We start from the raw sequence: 21,404 nt of genomic DNA, 5'->3' as shown, positions 1-21,404 counted from the left end.
ATATTCATATTTCAGATTACTAGAAAGGAATAAAAGAACAGAAACAGAAATGAGACTTGCCAGTCATCAATTTCATAACTACAACCTTATGGAATATCTTTTCAGAGGTGAATCTGTCTTCCCCATGGAGAAACTTTAGTCAAAAGGCTAAAAATGACAGTGATTCTCTTTGCACCATCTCTTAAAAAACAGAAATAATGTCCCAGCTGTTAACTGTCCAACCATCAACTTACCAAGCATAACTGGAGGTTCCAGATCCTATATTTTTACTTACCTTACACAGCAATTTCAAAGAACTCAATTTCATTTTCTTTTACCACTGCATAGATGGCCTTTATAGTGACTATACACAGTTAAGTACAGAGAGATGTTTTTGGCATGCAGTCCCTCACAGTAGTGTTTTATTAAAGTCTTCCAAATGAAGAAAAGAAAGAAGTTATGCTGGCTCTGTGTACTTGTTCAGTACACTATACTGGTAGGGGAGTCATTATTTTAAAGAACATTTTCTTCTTCTGCTTAACATTATTATATTAAACCCATTACTTCTGTTCTGGAAGGAGATTGCTCTAGATCTGCATCATCCATATATCATGTTAAGAAACATAGGCTATTGACTTACAAATGCTGATTGATATGTTCTCTTTTGGTCTTATGCTGCTGCTGTATATTGTTAAATCCATGCTTACAGTGCCACGGGCCTGGTGGAATTGCACCATTGCTGCACTTCTACATTAGGGTGTGAGGTTTTTTTTTCAAAACCATGGCTGGGCTAAATACTCTCTTCCATATCCATATAGGGAAAATTGCATAGCAACATTCAGTTTGGGATGAATTCATACAGTTACAGAACTATTCAGAGCCAGGACACTGTGTAGAGAAAGTTATTGATGCCCCCACAGTCTTAAAGGTTTTATGGCTTTGGAAGAAAACTTCAAATTCAATAAAATTTCTCTACAAAATGAGAACTGAAGACCTGTTCACACTTTTCCCGTGCTATGTTTAAACTTAGCAGTTAGGAACATATAAAAATTCAGGAATTAAACCTTATAGTAAACCTTATAGTCAGTGACTATATTAGTAGGAGATAAAAATGTAAGTCTGTTTGTCTGCCAAAGCAGACAGCAATTTCAGCATTCTAGGAACATGCATAGTTAGGATCTGCAGAGAATGTATGGCTGAAAAATATTTAGGTACTGTAGCCTAAAAATAAGTGATGGTTATTACTTTATCCCATTTTCTTTTCACCTGCCTGTCGCATCCTGGAAGTAAAGGTCAGCACAGATTGTACATAATCAGCCTGAAAAATATAGTGTACCGGTCTCTCAGCTGTAATGGAGATACTGGGTACAGATATCCATGGATATTAACCCACAGAACTGTGTTTTGGCATTGCTTTATTAGCACTTTTTTAGCACCATATGTTATATGGTTTTGGGAAAAGCTACATATTTTCATTAAGGGATCTTGTCAGATGGGAGACAATATTAATCAGAAAAAATGTCTCTATTTAATTTTTCAAAATATTTCCAATTGCTCTTGAGATCAGCATTATCTAAGTCATTTGATACAGCCTTTTAATTTCTTGTATGAAGTCTTGCAGTTTTTGGTTCACAGTAGAATGTCTGTGTGTATAGGTTTGGCAAAAGTGAAAGTCTGGAGTTTATCCCATAATTCATGGTAGAGCATGTAGTTCTTTATACATGCCAGATATTATTTTGAACCATAGGGCACAGAAAAATTCTGGTTGTCCTTGACTTCTAGTTTCCTTGGTTATAAACACATTTCTAAGTTAAGTACTAGACAACTGGTGATTTGACATAGCAACTGTAAAATGTTTTAAAATGGAAGATTTGTACATGTATACTGTCTGGCAGACTAATTTTTAAAACCATTTTTCATGTTGTATAATGTGATTTGATGAATACACAAAGTACACTGAACTTTGACTTCACCTGAAACCTGATTTTACCAAAATCACACTAGTACACATAGATTTTTTTCTCTTCTGACAGTCCAAAGCTTGCATAGACATATGCAAAATATACTCGCTTTAATTTTGTAGATCTGTAACTGAGGAGGCATGGGAAGTAGCATAAGTTACAAAACCATTCCAAAACTCTAGATAATTACAATAGGTAAGGCAATATAAAAGCCCTGTAAAAGAGCATTTTTTTCTCCTTTTTTTTTTAACAGTGGTAGTTCAAGATACAGTATGCTTGCATAATTTAGAGATATAATTATATATCACACTTAAAGGAAGTAACATTTCTGAAAGACATGTAAAAAAAAGTGTCATTTGCCATAAGGCATAAATGATAAAGAGCCATAACTTTGTGACCAAAATATTTCCAGATAAATTATTAGTCATTCTATAACACATTAAAAAATAAAGGAAACCTGATGGATAAGTCAAATGCCTTTTATCTCTTAAAAAGAAATCTGCCTTTCTGAAAGGTTTAGTAGAGGAACAGTTTTTAAATTTTAACTGTATTTGTCATCCATATAGGATCATTTTCTTTTATATTAAAATGATTCCATTTAGATTTCAGTGTAAAGCAGTTTACATTAAATAACTTTGAAGTTAATTGCTCACTTTCTGCATATTCAGTGCATCATATGCCAGTGAGTTTCACCAAGCCAGCAACTAGCAGACTAACTAAGAACATACTATTCATTCCATATGCAAAGTTAATAAACTGTATTTGTAAAGGGGGACTGTGCTGTACCATTAATCTGAAAAGGTGAAATCTAGGTATTATTTTATAATAATGATGATAATGTTTATGATAATTTAAATGTTATTTTATAATGATTAAAAAAATGAATGGAAGACTAATGAAGCAGAAATTTGTCATCACAGTCCTGATGTAATTTAATGGAAACTATCCATATTCTTAATACCTATCTTTGTTTTGTGTTGTAACTTTTTCTTTCTTTTCAGTCTGTTATTGAAAATAGTAAGTTCTTTGAGCAGTATGAAGTTACTTACCAGATCTTGAAAAGAGCAGCTGAAATGTATGCCAAAGCAAATGGCTCAGGTAAACGCGTATGTTTCTTTCTTCATGGGACACCATTTAATCTCTTTCGATATAAATATCCTCTGAAAAGATCCAATATTTGTTTCTTCCATGCAGCAGAGCTGTAAAGCAGCTGCATTTCACCAGGGAGGCTACAGCCTCTGGTAACAATTTCACATATTTTCTAGCATGAAGCCATCTGGTACAGAGCTGCCTGCCCTCCTGATGTTAAAATTTCTTAATCCCAGAAGAGGGTAGTCACGTTCAGACTTCCTAATGGTCAAAGTCCGTGGTCCATGCTAACTTCCAGATTGTGTTGTTGATTTGGGCCAAAAGTGTGCCAGAGACCAAGTTAGGAGTAGGGAAGATTATCTTTTGGTGCCTGGAAAAGCTCCCTGGCTTAGCTTCATTTACTAGAAAAGGACAGAAAGTTGGTCCCATTGTTGTAGTAGCAAAAGTACCCTCTGATTTACTGAAGATTCCTCATTAACGGTGAAAACCTATAAGAGGAGCCCAAATGATAGCTGAAGTATGGACAGGCACGAGAAAACTGTGTAGCCAATTCAACAGCGGCCTTCTGTAATTCCTGAACACTGCTGAGTTCAGTGAGAATGCATGAGGGCAATATTTGACCTAGATAGTTATAGACACGAGATCACTTTTTAATCTCTGCCGGGGAGATAACGCAGTAATGTCTGTGGAGGATTGCTGCAGCTGCTAAAGTGGTTAGCAGGTGTGGAGAGAAAATTGATATCTTTTTTTGTTGTGAAATTTAAGTTGATGATGGTGACTCTCAAATTTTACAAAAGTAAACATGTTCTACAAGGTATTCTTAGAAAGAATGAAATTAATAATTTATTCGATGCTATTAAGAAAGTCCAGTAACAAGTTATTTTCTAACGGGCAGCTACTCACTTCTATGAATTCAGAAACAGCAGTGCAAATTAGACACCTTATAAAAATTGGTTTTAAGTTATCTATATTCTGCATATTTTATGAAGTCTCAGGATTTCCTTGGGTCCTTTTTCTTCTCTCTGTTTTCTTCTGGTATGAGAACACGCTTGTTTCTTTATTGCCATGAGGAAAATACTAAAAAATAAATGGTAAAAATTAGCAGCAGTTTGGTTTTAAAGTCAGTGGAAGGAAGATCAGAATTCCATTCAGTACTTTTCAATGCAGATATAATATGTGTTTGTACATTATACATCTCTATTATTTTCTGCTTTTTTAGGGAAACTTCCTCTCTTGATTTCTTTTATTATAGATTGGAAATTAACACCACATTGAATATGCAGTATGACCGTTGTGATATAGCACTCATGTTTTTGTACTTTCCTTAGTCTTTAATTCACAACTTTTATTTCTTAGCTGTAATTTTGGACTAAAATTGGGCTGGGAACTGAGCATATGTATATAAAAGCTTACTAAAATAGAAGTTGCAATAAAATCTATTTCCCTGATGGATACTAATAGATAGGCATAACATAAGATTTAGCCTTACAGAAATAATAATGAACCAAAATAATCAATGTCTTTCCTGTATCTCAGTGGAAGAAGTTGAGAATGTGATGAAATTCATGAGTGAGACAACAGCACAGTGGAGGAACCTCTCTGTAGAGGTGAGAAGTGTAAGAAGCATGTTAGAAGAAGTAATTGCTAATTGGGACAGATACAGCAGCACTGTGGCAGGTCTACAAGCTTGGCTGGAAGATGCTGAAAAAATGCTGAATCAGCCTGAACATTCTAAAAAGGTATGCACTAACAGCTTATATATACGGCTATTTTGTAAATTATGAAATGTGCGATGTGTTTTTGCATTTTCTTAGGTTGTTTTACAAAATGTCATACAAAAGGGAGAGATTTTTTTCAGTTTCTGGCATACTGTCTACACCCATTATAGGTGTTTCAATGTTTGCACGTATAGCATGTACAGATATATACACACCATGAAGGAAGGCACCACCTATGATAACATGGTTTGAGGCATCTTTGACATGAATATAGGGCAGCAGCATTGCTCAAAGATAGGAATAGTACGTGATTCACTCAAAGGCAAATACACCTCAGCACCAAAGCGCAGCTGTGCTGCGTATGACAGAAAGAAAATTATTTTTTCACTGATTTTTCTACCATATAGATGACAGATTTTAATATTAGTTGCCTTCACAAGACAACATTATTTATATGCGTTGTTATGTTTGATGGTTAAGTATTTAAAAGATTTCTAAAACACCAGGGAAATGGATTAGACAGTTCCTCTTGGGGACCTACAGTCATAAAGATAATTTTGTTGTCTTTTTTTTTTTTCCCCCCTTCTCTTTTAATATTAGAGTAATGAAAGCACTAAGATTTATGTTTGTGAAACTTCAATAAAGACCCAGACTAGCTTGATTAATACTTCATTTAATAGGTGCTACATTATCACCCAATCCCAACATAGCAACTGTCCAGCTCTTAACACCAAGGTATGGTTTTCATAGGTTGTAACATGTCAAACTGATATGACATCAGGAATGAGCATTTCATTTTATATGAAAAAACAGTGTGATTATTGGTAAAAGTTTGTTGATTTAAATTGAAGTAAAAGTCAAATACACTTTTAAAATAAAAACAAATTGTGAAAAGGATTCAATAGTCTGGCATACTATAAATACCAACAGTTATTACTGAGCAGGAAGGATGACCTCAGCTGATGAGGTTGATCTTAGCTCCTTGTGTATGTTTTATGTAAGTAACTTGGCAGTGTTTAAAATGAAATATTCATATATCCATATATATGAATAAAACAAAAATAATTACTGCACTGATCAGTTTTATAACTTTACCTTTAAAGATTTTTAAAGCAGAAATCTAAACATATCAATACAGTATATACTTGCTTCTGAATTCTAACCTAAATCCAGCAAGTACTTACCATTCTAATATATGAAGAGTTTCAAAAAGCCTTGTGGAAAACCTTAGACATGAAAGCATTATTCTTCCCAAATGCTAATTTCTTGTTAAAATTACATTACCTGAAAACTTAAAGATTACTGATATGTAACATAATTCACTTGTTGACTGGGATACGTATTTTAAAAGTTACTTCTACTATTAATGTTGAATTTAGCACTCCACAGCAATAATGTTCACTTAGTTAAAAAGACAGTTCTGATTTATCAGTTTTATATTTGGTTATTAAACCCAAGAGCAATACTTTCATTGGTTTGTACAGTTAATATTAATGCAGCTGTCCGCACAGGCATCTGGGATACCAGGTGAAAGTTGATAACTATTGCTTGGAATATGGCATAAAACTTTTTAAAACATTTTCAAAGATTTGTTTTGTAAAACCACAAATATATCAGTAATACGATGAAAAGATTTCATTGATGCTCATTTGCAAACGTTACCTGCACTACTAAACCCCACCATACTGTATCCTAGGCAAGGACCATAGGAGCCCCTTACCATGCTGTCATGCTTTCTTCTTTCCATTATCTCTATATGATTTCAAGACTAGCAAGTACCACCGTTCTTTTTGCAAAAGGAAGTGTCTTGTTGGCTTTCTCATTGGCTTCTGTTTTCAGAAACCTTATTGTGAACCTGTAGCACAGAAGAACTTGCAAAAATGATCAGTATGTGCTTGGGTTTTTTCTACTGCAAAGTTCTAGAAATTTAACAGTAAATGTATTAATGAACAAACTATTCCTTCTACAACTCATTTATTTACTTGCAGTACCTCTTCAGCACTTGCCATCATAACCCTGTTGTAACTGCACTCTCCTACACCTTTCTCCAACAGCTGTATCCAAATGGTATCAGGACTTCCAGATCTCATGTGGGGACTTCCTTAGAAAGAGCTGCATTGTATTAATTGAGGTGTGCTTCACAGTACATTCCAAACATGTCCAAATTTTACACATGCTTTAGGTTGACTTCTGAAATGGAGACAGGGTCTGAGGATGGTAATGCTTTGTGGAAATAGGTGTGTGAGAGCAACGATGCAAATAGTTTACTCCATGTGCTTTTTCCTTTTTGACCTCTAGCAAGCCTGACCATTGGAGAACTGACCAGTGACAGATTCAGTACCTTTTGATTCCTTTTGGATGTGCTCACAGAAGGTAGCCTTTGCACAAAGCATGGGTTGTGCTCCACTGCGAGTAGAAGAAGATTCAAACTGCACATACAATTTACTGAGATGATTAAGTTTATTCACTGATATATCAGTTCAGAGCACCTGTACTCTACCGATCTCAGCTTTAGGAATTTAAAGCACTGTATGTTGTTCAATTCTCTTTTGAACAAATTTGAGCAGTATACATCCATTTGACTTTTTTTTTTCTTTTTTGTTGTATCAAAACTGTTTTTACATGTGGCTGAGTTCTGACAAATATGAAGTTTGAGAACTGTAGCTCTGAAACTTGGCGTGACTGACAGTTCGGTTGGACAGAACTTTTCCACAGCTGCCACTGAGCAAATGATTGCACGGGACTGTCACTGTCAGATGACCAGTCTTGGAATTATAGGGTAGATTGATAGTCATAAATAAAATGGGTCAGTGCCCCTTCCTTAGCCCTGAGGACCAAGTGGCATGGTTCAGCTTGCATCCTTGTGGCTACTCTTTCTTCCCTGAAAGAACATGGCCTCATAATGCAGTCTATGGGGAACAGTCCTTGCTATGTGCCGTCCATTGAATTGTGCATCGTTTGGAAGAAAGGTAGCAGGGACAAGCCAAAACCATGTCAGAGGATGTGGGCAATCATGGGACAGTGATTGAGTTTACTGTTTTTCTTTACTGGTATAGCTCATATAGCAGGCTCTGTGACTGGTAGTCAAAAGCCTGGAGATACCTGCCTTAGGAACAGTTGCCTGTCCTCTTGAAGAGTGAAAAGGGAGGGAGGGAGCTGGTCTTTGTCCCTTCAACCAATCTATGCATGGGTACCTAGCTACAAGATGCACCGAAGCATTTGGCGCTATGGCTGAGCTAGGTTGTCTCACTGGAACAGTGGAAAAAAAATCTGAAAACCGTCCCTTTCGCCTCCCCACTCACCTACTCTGAGACAGGAGGAAGCAATGATAAAGAATTATTCTCAGGTCTTCTGGGATGCCAGACCTTGGAAGGCTGCATATGGTTCACAGTAAGGGAAGAGTCTCTTTACAGTGTGTAAATGGCCCAGGTTACTATCAGCCCATACTGTTGCAAGACAGAAATTAGATGATCACTAACAGTATTTTGCATTATGGAGCTTTCTCTTAAGGAGGAGTTCCATTAGTTTAACTGAAGCTACTCACTGAAGTAAAATGATCTGTAAGTAAACCAGTGGTAATTTTTAGGTTATGTTCACAGACATTAAAATTCTGTTAGGGCATATCTGATATGAAGAGCTTCAGAGGATAATTGTTCAAAAAGTTTTATCAAGTCATAAACCGGTGATTAAATTTTAGTTTCATAATTAAGATAAAGACTAACTGAAAAAGTTTTGGAATGGTGTTTTCATTTTATTCTTCAGGATTTCTTCCGGCACTTACCTCATTGGATACAGCAGCACACAGCCATGAATGATGCTGGTAATTTTCTGATTGAAACATGTGATGAGACCATTTCCAGAGACCTTAAACAGCAGCTTCTGTTACTAAATGGAAGATGGAGAGAATTGTTTATGCAAGTTAAGCAGGTATGTGTTTTTGCTGTTGTTACTTTTAAATACTTCTTTATTTTTCACGTTATTTCCATGCAAGCAAGACAGATGTACCCCATTAGCAGGACTATAGGACAACTTACTAAGGTGGCTAACTGTTTGTCATTATTTAAGTTAGAAATGAATCCCTGTCAGGAGTTTATTTTATTGGGGCTTTTCTTTTGCTTATCATTTTGGTTATACAGCTTTTTGGTTTTATTTTTGTACATTTTCAGGTAGTATAAGCTGTAGTTTTCCTTTATGGTCTCCTGTCTTGATACAGTGAATATTATTTATTCATATCTTCTACTATTCTTTGAAGAAAATTATTAGCTATTTTTACAGTAAAAGCTCTGTAAAGATAAAAAGTGAGAATGGTGAAAGTGAGTATTTTTACTGCTCTTTAATGAAAGTTGCATTCAATTATTGTACTGCAACCATAAGCAAGTACAATGCAAGCTAATTAATCAAATGTTTTCCCCAAGTCGGTCAGATATTGCTTCTATCTGGTGTACAGGGAGGCACTGATAGTAAATGAAAAACTACCCTTTATCTCACAGAAGAGATTCAACTGATTGGAAAACAATTGTTGTTGCTCTATTTGCTCTTTAAAAAGCAGAGAAGATGTAAGCTAAATTACATAGAAGTATTTCACACCTCATAAACACATTAGAAAATACCTTTGCTATAGTCAATATACATCTAATGGTATTTTTCCCTTTGAGTGATTTTGAATAGCAGTTGCCTATTTGAAGATGCTGAATCTGTTTTCTTTACTGGCTTGGTTATTCCATTGCAGTGAAGGTAAACTGAAAAGCAAATAATGATTGCCCATTTTTCACTGTGACTTTTCCAAGCTGTTGGCTAGAATGTTCTCAGACTTTATTTGCTGATTATATTTAGGGTGATTCACTGTCAGTAATGCCCAGGATGTAAATGCCTTTGTAGAAGTTTTGTCTCACTGGCTTTTCACCATTTCTGTCATACAGCTTTTTCCACTTTCTAAGACCTGTGTTTCCCCTTCCTCCAGCCAGCAGTTCTTTTATTGACGTTTCCCTTATCCTTCAGCTTCTGTAGGCTTTTCGTGTTCTACTCTCTTTGCTGAATTTTTAAAATTGATTCTGTAGGTAATGAGAAATGAAATGAGTTGTTTGTTCTAGGTTAAAAACAAATGAGACTCTGGTGTTCTCCAAATGATCCCAACATTAAAAAAGGCTGACCTCTTGTATGAATGTTCCTTTTAGGATCAGCACTGTTGAAACTTACACAGACTATTAGTGTCTAATTTAGATTAGTTTCCATTATTTTGTATTTTGTTGAATACATTTTTTTTCAGCCAACAGTTGCACTGAAAGCATGCTAATTCTCTTAAGTCATTACTTAATTGCCAGATACCTCATTTGGGGTGATTATCTTTTTGTTTCTTTTTACTTTACATTTTCTTAGTATGCTCGAGCAGATGAACTGGACAAAATGAAGAAGGAATACTTGGATGGTGTTGCCCATTTGACAGCTTTTATTGATGGAAGCAATAGGAAATTTTCAGTCCCTGTAGAAGTGTCCTTCCTTGATGTCAAAATGTTTGTGCAAGATTTAGAAGTGAGTGTCTTTCTTCCATTCCTTTCTTTATCCTTCATAAGAGAGAAACTTGTAAGTATTTAATTCTGATAGTATAAAATTAATTTAATATGCATTTCCTTTATTACTTTTTTTTTTTTTTTTTTTTTTACCAGTGGTGCTTTTTTGTATAATCTCTGCTATAGCTAATATAACTAATCGTATTCTATGAGTGACACTCCTAGAACACATTTCCAAAATGCTGTCCCACTGGATATTTCTGTGTAGTTTTAAATCACATTCAGTTGAACTGACTGATACCCTTTGGCACAGTTTCTGTGCATATGAAAGATGATCCAGTATTCACTAAAATCAGGAATGAAAACAATTGATAATTGGAATAGATATCTTTTCTCTCTTGAGAAGGACGTGTATCTCTCATGAATGCATAAATGCTGTTGTTGAAATAATTTTTGAAACATTTGTTTCAGAATATTAAGCAGAAATTGCCTGCAATGGAAGCTCAGTACAAAATGGTTACAAGAACAGTGCAACTTGTTACAAAAGAAATTTCCCAAGAGGAAGCAAATGAAATGCTTGGAACTTTGACAAGGATCAAAGAGCAGCTGAGCAAGGTTGCAGAATACTTTTTCTACTACATGTGTTGTAGACTGTTGAACTCATAAACAGTAAGCTGCCCCACATAAATGCTCAGATATATGCATTTGAGCCAACATATAGTAACAATAGACTGATTCAGGGTGAAGAACATGTTATTCTTTTAGACTTTAAGACAACCATTCTTAAATTTAATATTCTTTTCTGTAGGAAGTAATACATGATAGGATTGACCTATCTTAAAAGAGGCAGGTAACAACTATGTAAACCCATGTGCAGAGGAAGTTACTATTTATTGAATTTTACAAGTTTTTTTTAATAATTATTTTTCTTTCAAATGGCCAAAAGGTTAAGGAGTATACCTGTGCCCTGCTGTATGAAAGCCAGCATCTGCTGTCTCCACTGGAAGAACTGGAGAAACAAATCACACATTTTTATGAATCTCTTGAAAAGGTCAATGAAATAATTTCTATTGTGGATCCTGAAGCACAACCTACAACTGTTCTTAAACAAAAAGCCCAAGTAAGTTTCAAAAACATCTTAGAAAGATCTGCTGCCTCTCTGAGTATTTACAATTAGCTTTCTAGGGATTTGGATTGCAAATTGGTAAACTGAAAAAATGTTTCTTCATATTTAGGCAGTGCAGCATATCCTGAAGACAGCTAGGCATAAACATGCAAAGATTGAAACTTGTGTTTCCTCCTAGTTCCCATGTTTTCAATCCAAGAAGTAAATATAAAACTTCCCCCCTCCCCCTCCCCCCAATCTAGTGGAACTTGGACTGAAATATCAGAAAGACATTGATTTTTTTGTTAAGCAGATGAAATAACATGATTGGGAAATTCCTTAGATTTTCTTGGACAATTATGGAAGTTTCTTAGAAGTCCAGAAGTGGTTTCTTTGAAGTGCATTGTAGTAGAACATTAACTTTCTACCTGACCAATAAGTGTTTCATTCTGGAAAAATTCAGAGCTAGTCGGGACTCACTAAAGGAGAATATGAGGATCTAACATAGGAATTGGTGTTCATCCTTGTGTGTGTGTGGTATATAGCCTAGAAATAGTCTCTCAGAGCTGATGTACACATTTCATTAGAGTTGGATTTGTCAAGAAATATAAAGAAATGAATTTTTCATAAGAAGCTGAAGTTTTTCAAAGCCATTTAGAGTCCCTTAAAAAAAAAACAAAACAAACAAACCCAACAAACATGGAACAAAGAGATTTAATTGTGTGTGTGTGTGTATGTAAATTAGTTCAGGCCTATAATGCCTCTGGAGATTGGCCCAGAAATTGAACAAGAAGGGTCTTCTCATCCAGTGACTTCAAGCTTTGATCGTATTTTGATAAAAAAAAAGATCTGGTGAGCTTCAATCAAGCCAGTCCATTTATCTTACTGAGAAAATCCTCTTCTCTTTATGAACACCACCTGAGACAAGTGTCCAACAAAAATACATGTTTCTTCCACAGTTATTTGCTAACGAAGGAGCCAAAATCTCCTCAGTTATATGGAGAGTGCTGGTTTCTGCTGATCAGAGAGTAAACAGACATTTATGCTGATGAATACAGTGTTCCTTCAATAACAGAAGAGTTTCCTCACCATAGGTTTTTTTTAAACCTTTTTTCAGCCTGTGCAACTTCACATATCTTTTCTTTTCTTCACTGTTGTTTTTTTTTTTTTTAAGTATAATTCTCATTATTTAATGTAATTTGTAACAAAATCTGAATGCCAATAGCTGACATGAAAGGTTAATTTGCTGAAAGGCAAGAAAGGTTGACATCTCAGCCTGCTATTGAGAGTTGTTATTCTTATGGCTATTGTTTTCACTGCTGTCCACTTACAATTATACAACAAACAGAGACATCCCATAAAATTAAATCACAGAATAATGTATTGACCTGTATTCTCTAAAACTACCCAAAAGACTTTGGTACATGTCTGCATCTTTTTTTTTTATAGATAGCTAGAGCTCTGTTTGGGTACAAGACTCTGCATACAAGGAGAAGGCTATATGATCTGTCTTATTGTGTGTAACGTATTTTGTAGTCTGTTTGTCATATGCTTTAAATTTGTCCCTTTTGTTCTTATTATCAAAAAATATCTTCCTGTTATTTTGCCAAACTTTTTTCTCCTTTGTTCCTGGCCAGGGTGGATATATGTTTTTTTCTTTCAGGATCTGGTAGCTTATCAAGAAAACTGCAAGAAAGATTTATCACTGATTGAGAGAAATAGTCAGAGTATCCTGCAGCGTGTGGCTTCAAGTGAAGTATTACAGCATTTCCATCAGTCAACATTTCAGAAGAAAGTTACACAAGTTCAGATTACTTTTCAGGTAATTATGCCATACTTGGTGCATATTTTTGAGCTGCCATAGAGAGCTCACCTCTTCACTGTCAAGTTATTAATTAAGGATTTTTTTGTATTAGGTAGTAAGGGGACTGATGGTCACATACCCCATGCAGTTATTCAGAGGTGAGCCTGCCTTAGAGGACCCTGGGCTTTGAGGAGAACTTTCACATATCTCAGGCTCCTTTGGAACAAGGAACCTGAAATCCACTTGCTAGGGCTGCGCTGTTAATTTCTTCTGACTTTGTTATCTTGGCTAATTTTTTGCTCTTACTATATTCCCATACGTTCCCTTTCACACAAAGCATGGAAGATGGAAATTACTGCAAATGCTACTATTCCTGGGCTTTGTATTTCCTCAGAAAATGCAGTGGATTGTGAATATAGAAAGTTGCAAATATGTATGTGCTTTTGTCAATATAAAGGTGTGTACTTTCAGCTATAATTCCCCTTACCTGTAGAGCTCTATGTTGTTATTAGCCATATTGATGTTTTTGGGGCTGTTCAGCCAAAGTCTAGCCACACTCTAACATGAAATTAACCATTATCTTGGAATCGGATCTCCAGATGTGGAGGTTCTGTTAGAATTACAAAACTATCTAAAATGAATTTTAAGCCACAGTAAAGAGCTGTCTCTGACAGGTAGATTTCAAAATGCATATTGTATTTTGTGGGTTGTATTTAAAATCAGTGGGGTTTGATTTATAAAATTTTGAGTTAAGTTTATCTTATTGAAACAGAAGCACATAATAGTAGCTTGGTAAATCTACTATGTTAAACATCAATTCTTCTGTTTCTATAAAAACGGATGATGATTTATCTGTTTTTGTGTTAGAAGATAAACTGATGAAACATGGCATAACCATACAAAATGTGGCATACTCAGAGTTAAAATATTTATGGATCTGGAAAGTGGCTTTTTCTTATATAAAGAATACATTCCTATATGATTCTACTATTATACACAATATTTTATCAGGAAGCTTTAAAAAGGCTTAGCAAGATGCTTCAGTTGAGAACTATGGATTTAGTTAGGTCACTGGGTAAAATCATTACAATTCCTTACAATTCCTTACACTGGGTTTGCAATCAGTGAGGATGGTAAAGTGTACGGTTAGTAAGCAGTGTTGGAATTACCTTGCTGTAGGTGAACTAGTGAACTGTTCATTTCTCCTGGTAAATTTTGTTACTTGCTTATAGAATTATAACCACTGGATAACACGGTGCAGTGGGACAGACTATAAAGCAGAATAATGAAGAGTTGTGACTAAGTTTGCAAAGCAAGAGGATTCTAGAGTAGCAACTAAACCATAAAATTTACTGTCTGTCTTTTAAGCAGCTTTCTGCCTGGTTGCTTATCTGGCCTACTAGTGTGATAATTGTACAAACCTACTCCGGGCCAGAAGACCTGTAGCATGGAACTGGTCGGATCCATAGATCAAACCACCTTCATGTAGAGTCATGTAGAAGGAGGTAGTCTGCTATTAGGAAATGGCAAGCTTTTAGCCATACCAGCTGCTTTACATTTGAGAGCATGTTTTTGGAAAAAAGCACTAACCAAGTGGCAGAGGCATTCTGAAGGTAGCAGAGACATCTATATTAGATAGCTAGCCATTATTTGAATGAAGGATGACATTAGCACAAACCTTAGTACATGTACTAAAAAACAGGAAAATGGGAGCATGAAATGAAGAAGCACTTGTGAATGGCATATATATGAAAGAGTAACACCAATCAAATGCATTTTTTTGTAAGATCATGGTAAAAGAGAGCAAATACAAATCAGTGAGAAAGTGCCAGCTCATTTTCTTTGCTTATAACTCAGAATATGGTCAGGAAAGCTGGTGACTGGAGAAAAAACATAGAAGCAAATAGCCGTTTGATGAAGAAATTTGAGGAGTCTAGAGCAGAACTGGAGAAGGTAATACAGATTGCCAATTGTTGCTTAAAAGAAAAAGGAAATCCTGAAGAACTTCTCAGGAAACATAGCGTGAGTAAATTCTCTGACCTTCCTCATGGAAATCTTTGAGTGCATGACATGCAAGTGAAAACCTACTTACTTTTAAAATTGATGTGGAGTTCTTTCACATATAAAAGTTACACAGATCAGGTCAAACTGATATTAAGATTGAAAAACAGAAAGGAAAAAAGGTCAACCCTCTTACTGATGAATGTAAGCAACCAGAAGGTGAAGAGAGAAGACCCCTTAGAAATTAGGGTCAGTTTTGCCAGTGGAACCATTGGGAGTGAGGACACTCCCAGTCTCACGCATCCACTGCTTTTTTTTTTTTGCTTTTTTTTTTTCAGGTGAATATCTGTGTCTGTATTATAACCATCATTTATGCATGTATCTTTAAAATGTATTCTTGCTACAATACCATTTTAGTGCACTGGCTGAGAATAAACTAATTTTCTGGACTTTAAATAGCTTAGAAATAGTTCTTTCTTTAGCACAAACTTCAGTTCTTCAATGCAGCAGAAGTAACCTTGAAAGTTACAGTGTTAGGCAGCTTCCTGTTGGCAGGTTACCATATCAGTAATCTGCTTCAACTTCTCACTTTCCACCTCAACTTCAGGAATTCTTTAACCAGTTGGATCAGAGAGTCCTAAATGCCTTTCTGAAAGCGTGTGATGAGCTTACTGACATCCTCCCAGAACAAGAGCAACACAACCTGCAGGAAGCTGTGCGAAAACTCCATAGACAGTGGAAGGTTAGTGACATTGAATGATGTCACTGTAAATTCTCTTAACTTTGGAATGTTTCTGCATGACCTATATGCGTGAAAAAAACCTAAAATAAAATAAATTTTTAAAATGTTGTATAATTTGGCTTCCTGTAGAATTGGAAAGAAAAATTTTACATTAGATACAGTTACACCTACAAACACGTTCTTGAAAAAGCCCTGTTAAGTGGCCAAAAGTCAAGAAATGTGAGAAATTAATCATGAAACCTTAATTTCTCACCCTGCTTACAGCCATACCTGTGTGAAGAACTTTTGTTGAGAATAGGTGCTAGCTTTTTTTACTTTATGCTGGTGTTGGATGATTGCAGTTGCTTTCCCAACCTTAATAAAACAAATTTGTAAGAGATCAGGCTATCATTTTAAACTGTGTCTTCTGCCAAAGACCAAAAACTGAACAAACGTTCATAAGCTATGGAATTTTTTGCCTGCTACAGTGTATTGCAGGCCAGAGTTGGAGTGATGGATGAGTGGTTTCTCACTAGCACACAAACAGGAACCTCTGGAAGCAGTTGTGAATGTAGTTTCACTATTATTGTTTGCTTTATTATTTTATACAGAAAATATTTGGTATATCTTGCCAAGAATCAAGATGTCTCTTTAATGTGCCTTATACGTACATGTTCTGGTTCAAAGAACTTACAACCTTATGGTATATCTAAGACGTATTGGTAACAGAATTGTTTTATTTACTTAAATGAATATAGAGGAACCCCCCATCTGTTCATGCGTGTATATGCTTTATTTTCTATATTAGCAGTTTTTAGATAATTTGTTTGTATTAACTTCACACTGAGGTAATGGAAGTAGTGTTTTATCTCTGTGCTTGTTTCTTGCCCCTATGGGTGTGTAGGATCTTCAAACAGAAGCCCCGTATCATTTGATCCACTTGAAGATTGAAGTACAGAAAAGCAAGTTCTTGGTCACAGTAGAGGAGTGCAAAGCTGAACTAGCTCGACAGAACAAGGTGCTGTCAAGAGAAGGCAATGAAAGGATGATCGAGGAACACATGGTATGAATTATATGCTATCACATGGGCATTTACAAACATACATTTTAATGTCAGTAATAAACAGAAGGTCTGACCAACTCTTAATCCACCAAACACTGTGCACAACTAAATCAGATCAGTCCTTGAGGCCTTTAACAAAAATTTTGATTTGAGCTTACTACAGTTTGTAACAAATATATAGATATGCTCTGTGATTTCTGCCAATTTGTATTTTTATTGAATTTTCTGCTTTTTCTCCTATCAGTTGTTCTTTGGTGACAAGGGACCTTACCATCTCTGTGAGAAAAGGCTACAACGCATTGAAGAACTGTGCCAAAAACTGCCAGTTTCTGATCCAGTGAGGGCTACATTGGAAAGCAGCCAACGAATCCTGAAGGAACTCAAATCCCAGATAGACAGCACATACGTAAAGCTAACAGAGCACTCGGACACCTGGAAGGGCTATAAGAACAGGTGTCAGCTCAATTGCTAGCTGGGTCTCTTAGAGCCCTATGTGTGGCCACTCCTCTAAATGTCGTCACAGATCAGTACCACATAAATACTGTATTTTTAGCCTCAAGTAGAAGACTGTACTTTATGCAGTAATTACACAAGTTATAGTGGGTTTTTGAGTAGATTCTGTAATTTTTGGCTTAAATTTATGAGGTCATTTGGTGGCAGCAATTTTTGTCTAACTTATTTCCTTGTTTTGCCTTATGTGATGTTTTATTTCAGATTTTCTGAATTGGAAAACTGGATTTTGTCAACAGAAAGAGAGCTAAGGAAGATAAAGGAAAGTGTCAATGATACTGCCAAATACAAGCAATGTAAAGCATCTGTGGGGGTGAGCCCTTGGCGTGTATTCTAACAAAGCGGTGGTCGTTGCTGCTGGGACTCTGGATAAGACTTTACTCCAAAGTAGTGCAACTGTTTTACTATAGAGGTCATGGTAGCTCTGCTCATTCCTGGTATTCTTAAAAACATTTCCTGGAGAAAGTTCCACATGCAGCAAAGTGTGGCAGATGTTCCTACTTTTAATAGTTTAAAGAATGGCATTTCTATTTACTTGTGTATTCAGAACATCCAGAATATAGAAATAAACAATAAATACTTGTGCCTCATCCTGTTGCATGCACAGTTAAAAGTGCTGCACAAAGTGCAAAATTTTTGGACTGGGTTTTTTTTAAGGAACAAGTTACTCTCTTACATTTAGGGAAATTTCTGTAATAAGAATTCTCTTCTACAATAGTATAACAGTGGTGGCAAAGATATTCTACCATTCACTTTTGCATTGGTGACTGGTAAAAGAAGTGATAGAATAGTTGTGAAGACTGAGTTGTTTGGTTAAATCAGTTTTAGGCAATAATTTATTGTGTCACTTGGGACCTAGCTTGACCCCTTTCTTTTTTGGTTGTTTTTTTTTTTATTTCACATACTAGGAGCAAAAATAGGAATGTCACATACTGTAGGAGTTTGTGTGAAAGTCAAGAGTATGTTATGAGGCTAACTATGCAGAGAAACATAGTTAGGATGACCTTGATAAAGGAGATAGACCTTCAGCTTAATGGGTGCTTCTGCTCCAAAAAGTCTAATTTACTCGTGCAGTTTCACTGCTGGTAACTTCTCATCAGCACTGGCACAAAGATATAAATGAACTACTGGATGAAAAGAGGAAAAAAAGAGCTATTTAAATAGGGGGGGAAATACATAAAATCTTGTATCACATGAAATTTTTGTTTGGGAAAGTCAGCATTTAAGATTTAAATGGCAACTAAGAAATTTGGTCAATATATGGAAAATATATACACAGCATCTACCTGTCTTATCTGTAGGTAAAAATGTTCATTTGTAAGGAAAAAGTACACTACTACTTATTAAAGAACAGTCTAGTAAGTAGTAATGGAGTAAAGTCTGTGGAGGAAATGAAAAATCTAGCTGTTGACTAGAACACAATATGATAGGGTATACAAATAAATAGAAAAATACTACATTTCTAGTGTTTCAAGATAAGGACAAAGGTAGTATGTTTACTAATCTTTGAATTGATGCCATGAATTCAACTCTTAATATTTTTTGTTTACTTGAATGCCACTCATTAGTATTTTTTGTTTTTTTGAAGAGAATATGTTTTGATTATTCCATAGGAAATTAGGAAGCATATTAACAAGCAAGGAGAAAATCACAGCTGGCTGAAATCTAGACTTGCTGTTTTGACTGCAGTATGTCCTGATTTGGAGGCCAGAGAGACAGAAGATGAGCTTTGTAAACTTTCCAGTGACTTCAGGGGACTCCTAGATTTACTGACTGAGGTACAGTATGAGGACACAAGAACTGTTCATTTACAGTGTCATGATATGACATCAGTCATGGCTTCACAAGCATAAGTTCCCTGCTGTGCTTTTTTAATTAAGCTGCAAACATTCAGCATCGGAGAAGTCATTTATACTCCTAGTTAGCAAGTCCTTGAGAGTAGCAGGCAAAAAATATTGACATTATTATAACGGATCTTTCCCTTTGCAGGATTGGAAGGTATTATGGTAAATGTTTCTGGAATCAAAATGTCAGTATTTTTAGAGGCAAAAGATAGTTTTCTAAAATTGGCTCGTAGTGAACATTGGCAAAACCGTGATGTACATCAGCTAATGGATGTAGAATTTGACTTTAATCTTCATGTATATAACTTTAATGCTGAAATAATAAAGGAACTACTGTGAGGTAGTTTCAGATCATTAAGGATATCTGTCATGCACTGAACTGGCAGGAAAAGGCTGCAGTTCTCTGAGGTCTGAATGATAACAAGATACTGTAACTGCTGAAATCATGGGAAGTTTCTAATTCATAAGCAAAACATCTTAGAATCCACTGAACCCTTGAGTTCTGTGGGATCTCAGGCAACTTTCTGCTTCACAGTTTTCACAGTAAAAAGACCAGGAGAATCTTAGAACATCTTACACTTTGTCTGAACAAATCCATTTGAAAAAAGATTTCAGGACAGAGAGAGTTCAGACTTCAAATTCCATTGTTAATGTTGATTCTTGTGGAGGCCTTGTAGGTGTTACAAATGTGTAAGAGTTCCATGTATTTATTGAGACTTCCATGGTGTGAAAACTGGAAAGTTGGGGCAACCAATTTTCTCATTTCCAAGAGACTGCAAAAAATGTAAGATCCTGTATTTTTTGTGTGAGGGTGTGTGTGTGTGGGGGAGGGGGTTGTGGGGGTGTGTATGTGTGTGTGTTAAAGTACTTTAGCTTTTTGTTTCCTCAAAAGGTCAGAACTTAAGAGGAGCACAAGTTCATGAAGGTAAAAAAAGAGCTAGAATCTAAACTTGTTTTGAATCTAAAGGCATGATCTAACTGGCACTTTATACTACAGCTAAGAGACTGCCGATTCTTAAAAGTCTGAATACCCTTTACAGCTAAATTTACAGCTTGTTAATCAGATCAATGAGACTGTTTAGACAAGGACTGATGCTGGGTATTTCCAGAGTTCAGCAATGTTTTTTGGAGAGTAAAGATTAAACATTTATGTAAAAGGAAAGAGAATGGCTTGAATCTGAATGACCCTCCAAAGTAAGTATGGATTGGAATGAAAGAAGGGAAGGGAGGAAGAAAGGGGTTTCTTAGTTCTAGGATACTTTATGATTAAAACCTTAAAACACAGGAACTGTCTGGGAAATCAGCTGCAAGTAGTTAGCTGAATCATGCAAAGAGGGAAGAACTTTTGATATGCTGAATAGATATATATTTATAAAATCCTGAAAACTTGAGACTGGATATTGCGCCACATGCATATTGTGGCCCATAAACCCAGGTAACAAGGCATTTTAATATATTTGTGATTCACCAGGGCGGTATTCTGGAAGGTCCAAAATGTAGCAAGATTTTTTGTGAGACGAGTAGCACAGGTGTTTCAGAATCTAAGTCAGCTTGCAAGGATGAGGAAGCATGTATTTTCTAAGTGATCACCAATAAGTGGCTGTCACAGCTATTTACCATATGGCAATGTAATAGGGATGATGTCACTTGTCTCCTTGGTCACATTTTAAGCCTACAGTCACTCTTTCAATGTAAAATTAAAGGTGTCAGGAATGCTGCAGACAAGTGTGCTTTGGATTTAGGCAATTTACTATATTTTTTGAAAAAATATTTCAAATATAAACGTGCCCTTAAAATACAGATGTGCCTTTCAACATGCAATACTTAAGGTTATCTGTAATTGTAGATTGAAAAGACTTTAGGCACTATTGGAGACTGTGTCCAGTACAAAGAAGAAGTTAAAAGTGCAATTGAAGAGTTAATCATCAGCTCTAAAGAAGCCCAAACAGAGGCTGAAAGGATCCTGGATACAGAAAGCTTATTACAAGCTCAGCAACTACTACTTCATCATCAGGTAGGGCAGTTACTCATGTCCATACCGGAATTTTTTTTTTTAAGGTAGAATTCATGTAATTACAAAATTTTGTTATGTCCATTAGCAT

The 21,404-nt window shown here is 35.7% G+C and overlaps 1 protein-coding gene across 20 annotated transcripts in view; it reads left to right on the top strand.

Annotated features, from left to right (window-relative positions):
- The window catches only part of SYNE1 (spectrin repeat containing nuclear envelope protein 1), a 316,411-nt gene that overhangs the window by 91,165 nt on the left and 203,842 nt on the right, over positions 1 to 21,404 (top strand). For 19 of the 20 annotated variants that reach the window (XM_080389669.1, XM_080389663.1, XM_080389667.1 and 16 more), the window contains 14 exons: positions 2,942 to 3,038; positions 4,566 to 4,768; positions 8,510 to 8,674; positions 10,124 to 10,276; positions 10,726 to 10,869; positions 11,201 to 11,374; positions 13,023 to 13,181; positions 15,021 to 15,185; positions 15,772 to 15,906; positions 16,790 to 16,948; positions 17,193 to 17,401; positions 17,663 to 17,771; positions 19,072 to 19,236; positions 21,149 to 21,316. In XM_080389669.1, coding sequence (XP_080245795.1) covers positions 2,942 to 3,038; positions 4,566 to 4,768; positions 8,510 to 8,674; positions 10,124 to 10,276; positions 10,726 to 10,869; positions 11,201 to 11,374; positions 13,023 to 13,181; positions 15,021 to 15,185; positions 15,772 to 15,906; positions 16,790 to 16,948; positions 17,193 to 17,401; positions 17,663 to 17,771; positions 19,072 to 19,236; positions 21,149 to 21,316 — 2,205 coding nt within the window. The remainder of the gene's footprint in view (positions 1 to 2,941; positions 3,039 to 4,565; positions 4,769 to 8,509; positions 8,675 to 10,123; positions 10,277 to 10,725; positions 10,870 to 11,200; positions 11,375 to 13,022; positions 13,182 to 15,020; positions 15,186 to 15,771; positions 15,907 to 16,789; positions 16,949 to 17,192; positions 17,402 to 17,662; positions 17,772 to 19,071; positions 19,237 to 21,148; positions 21,317 to 21,404) is intronic. The other variant, XM_080389671.1, reaches the window with a different exon arrangement.

The sequence above is a fragment of the Falco punctatus genome (assembly GCF_963210335.1).
Source record: "Falco punctatus genome assembly, chromosome: 5".
NCBI classification, from domain to species: Eukaryota; Metazoa; Chordata; class Aves; order Falconiformes; family Falconidae; genus Falco; species Falco punctatus.
Note: the sequence above shows the minus strand (reverse complement) of the source record. Positions and strands in the feature narration are given on the sequence as shown.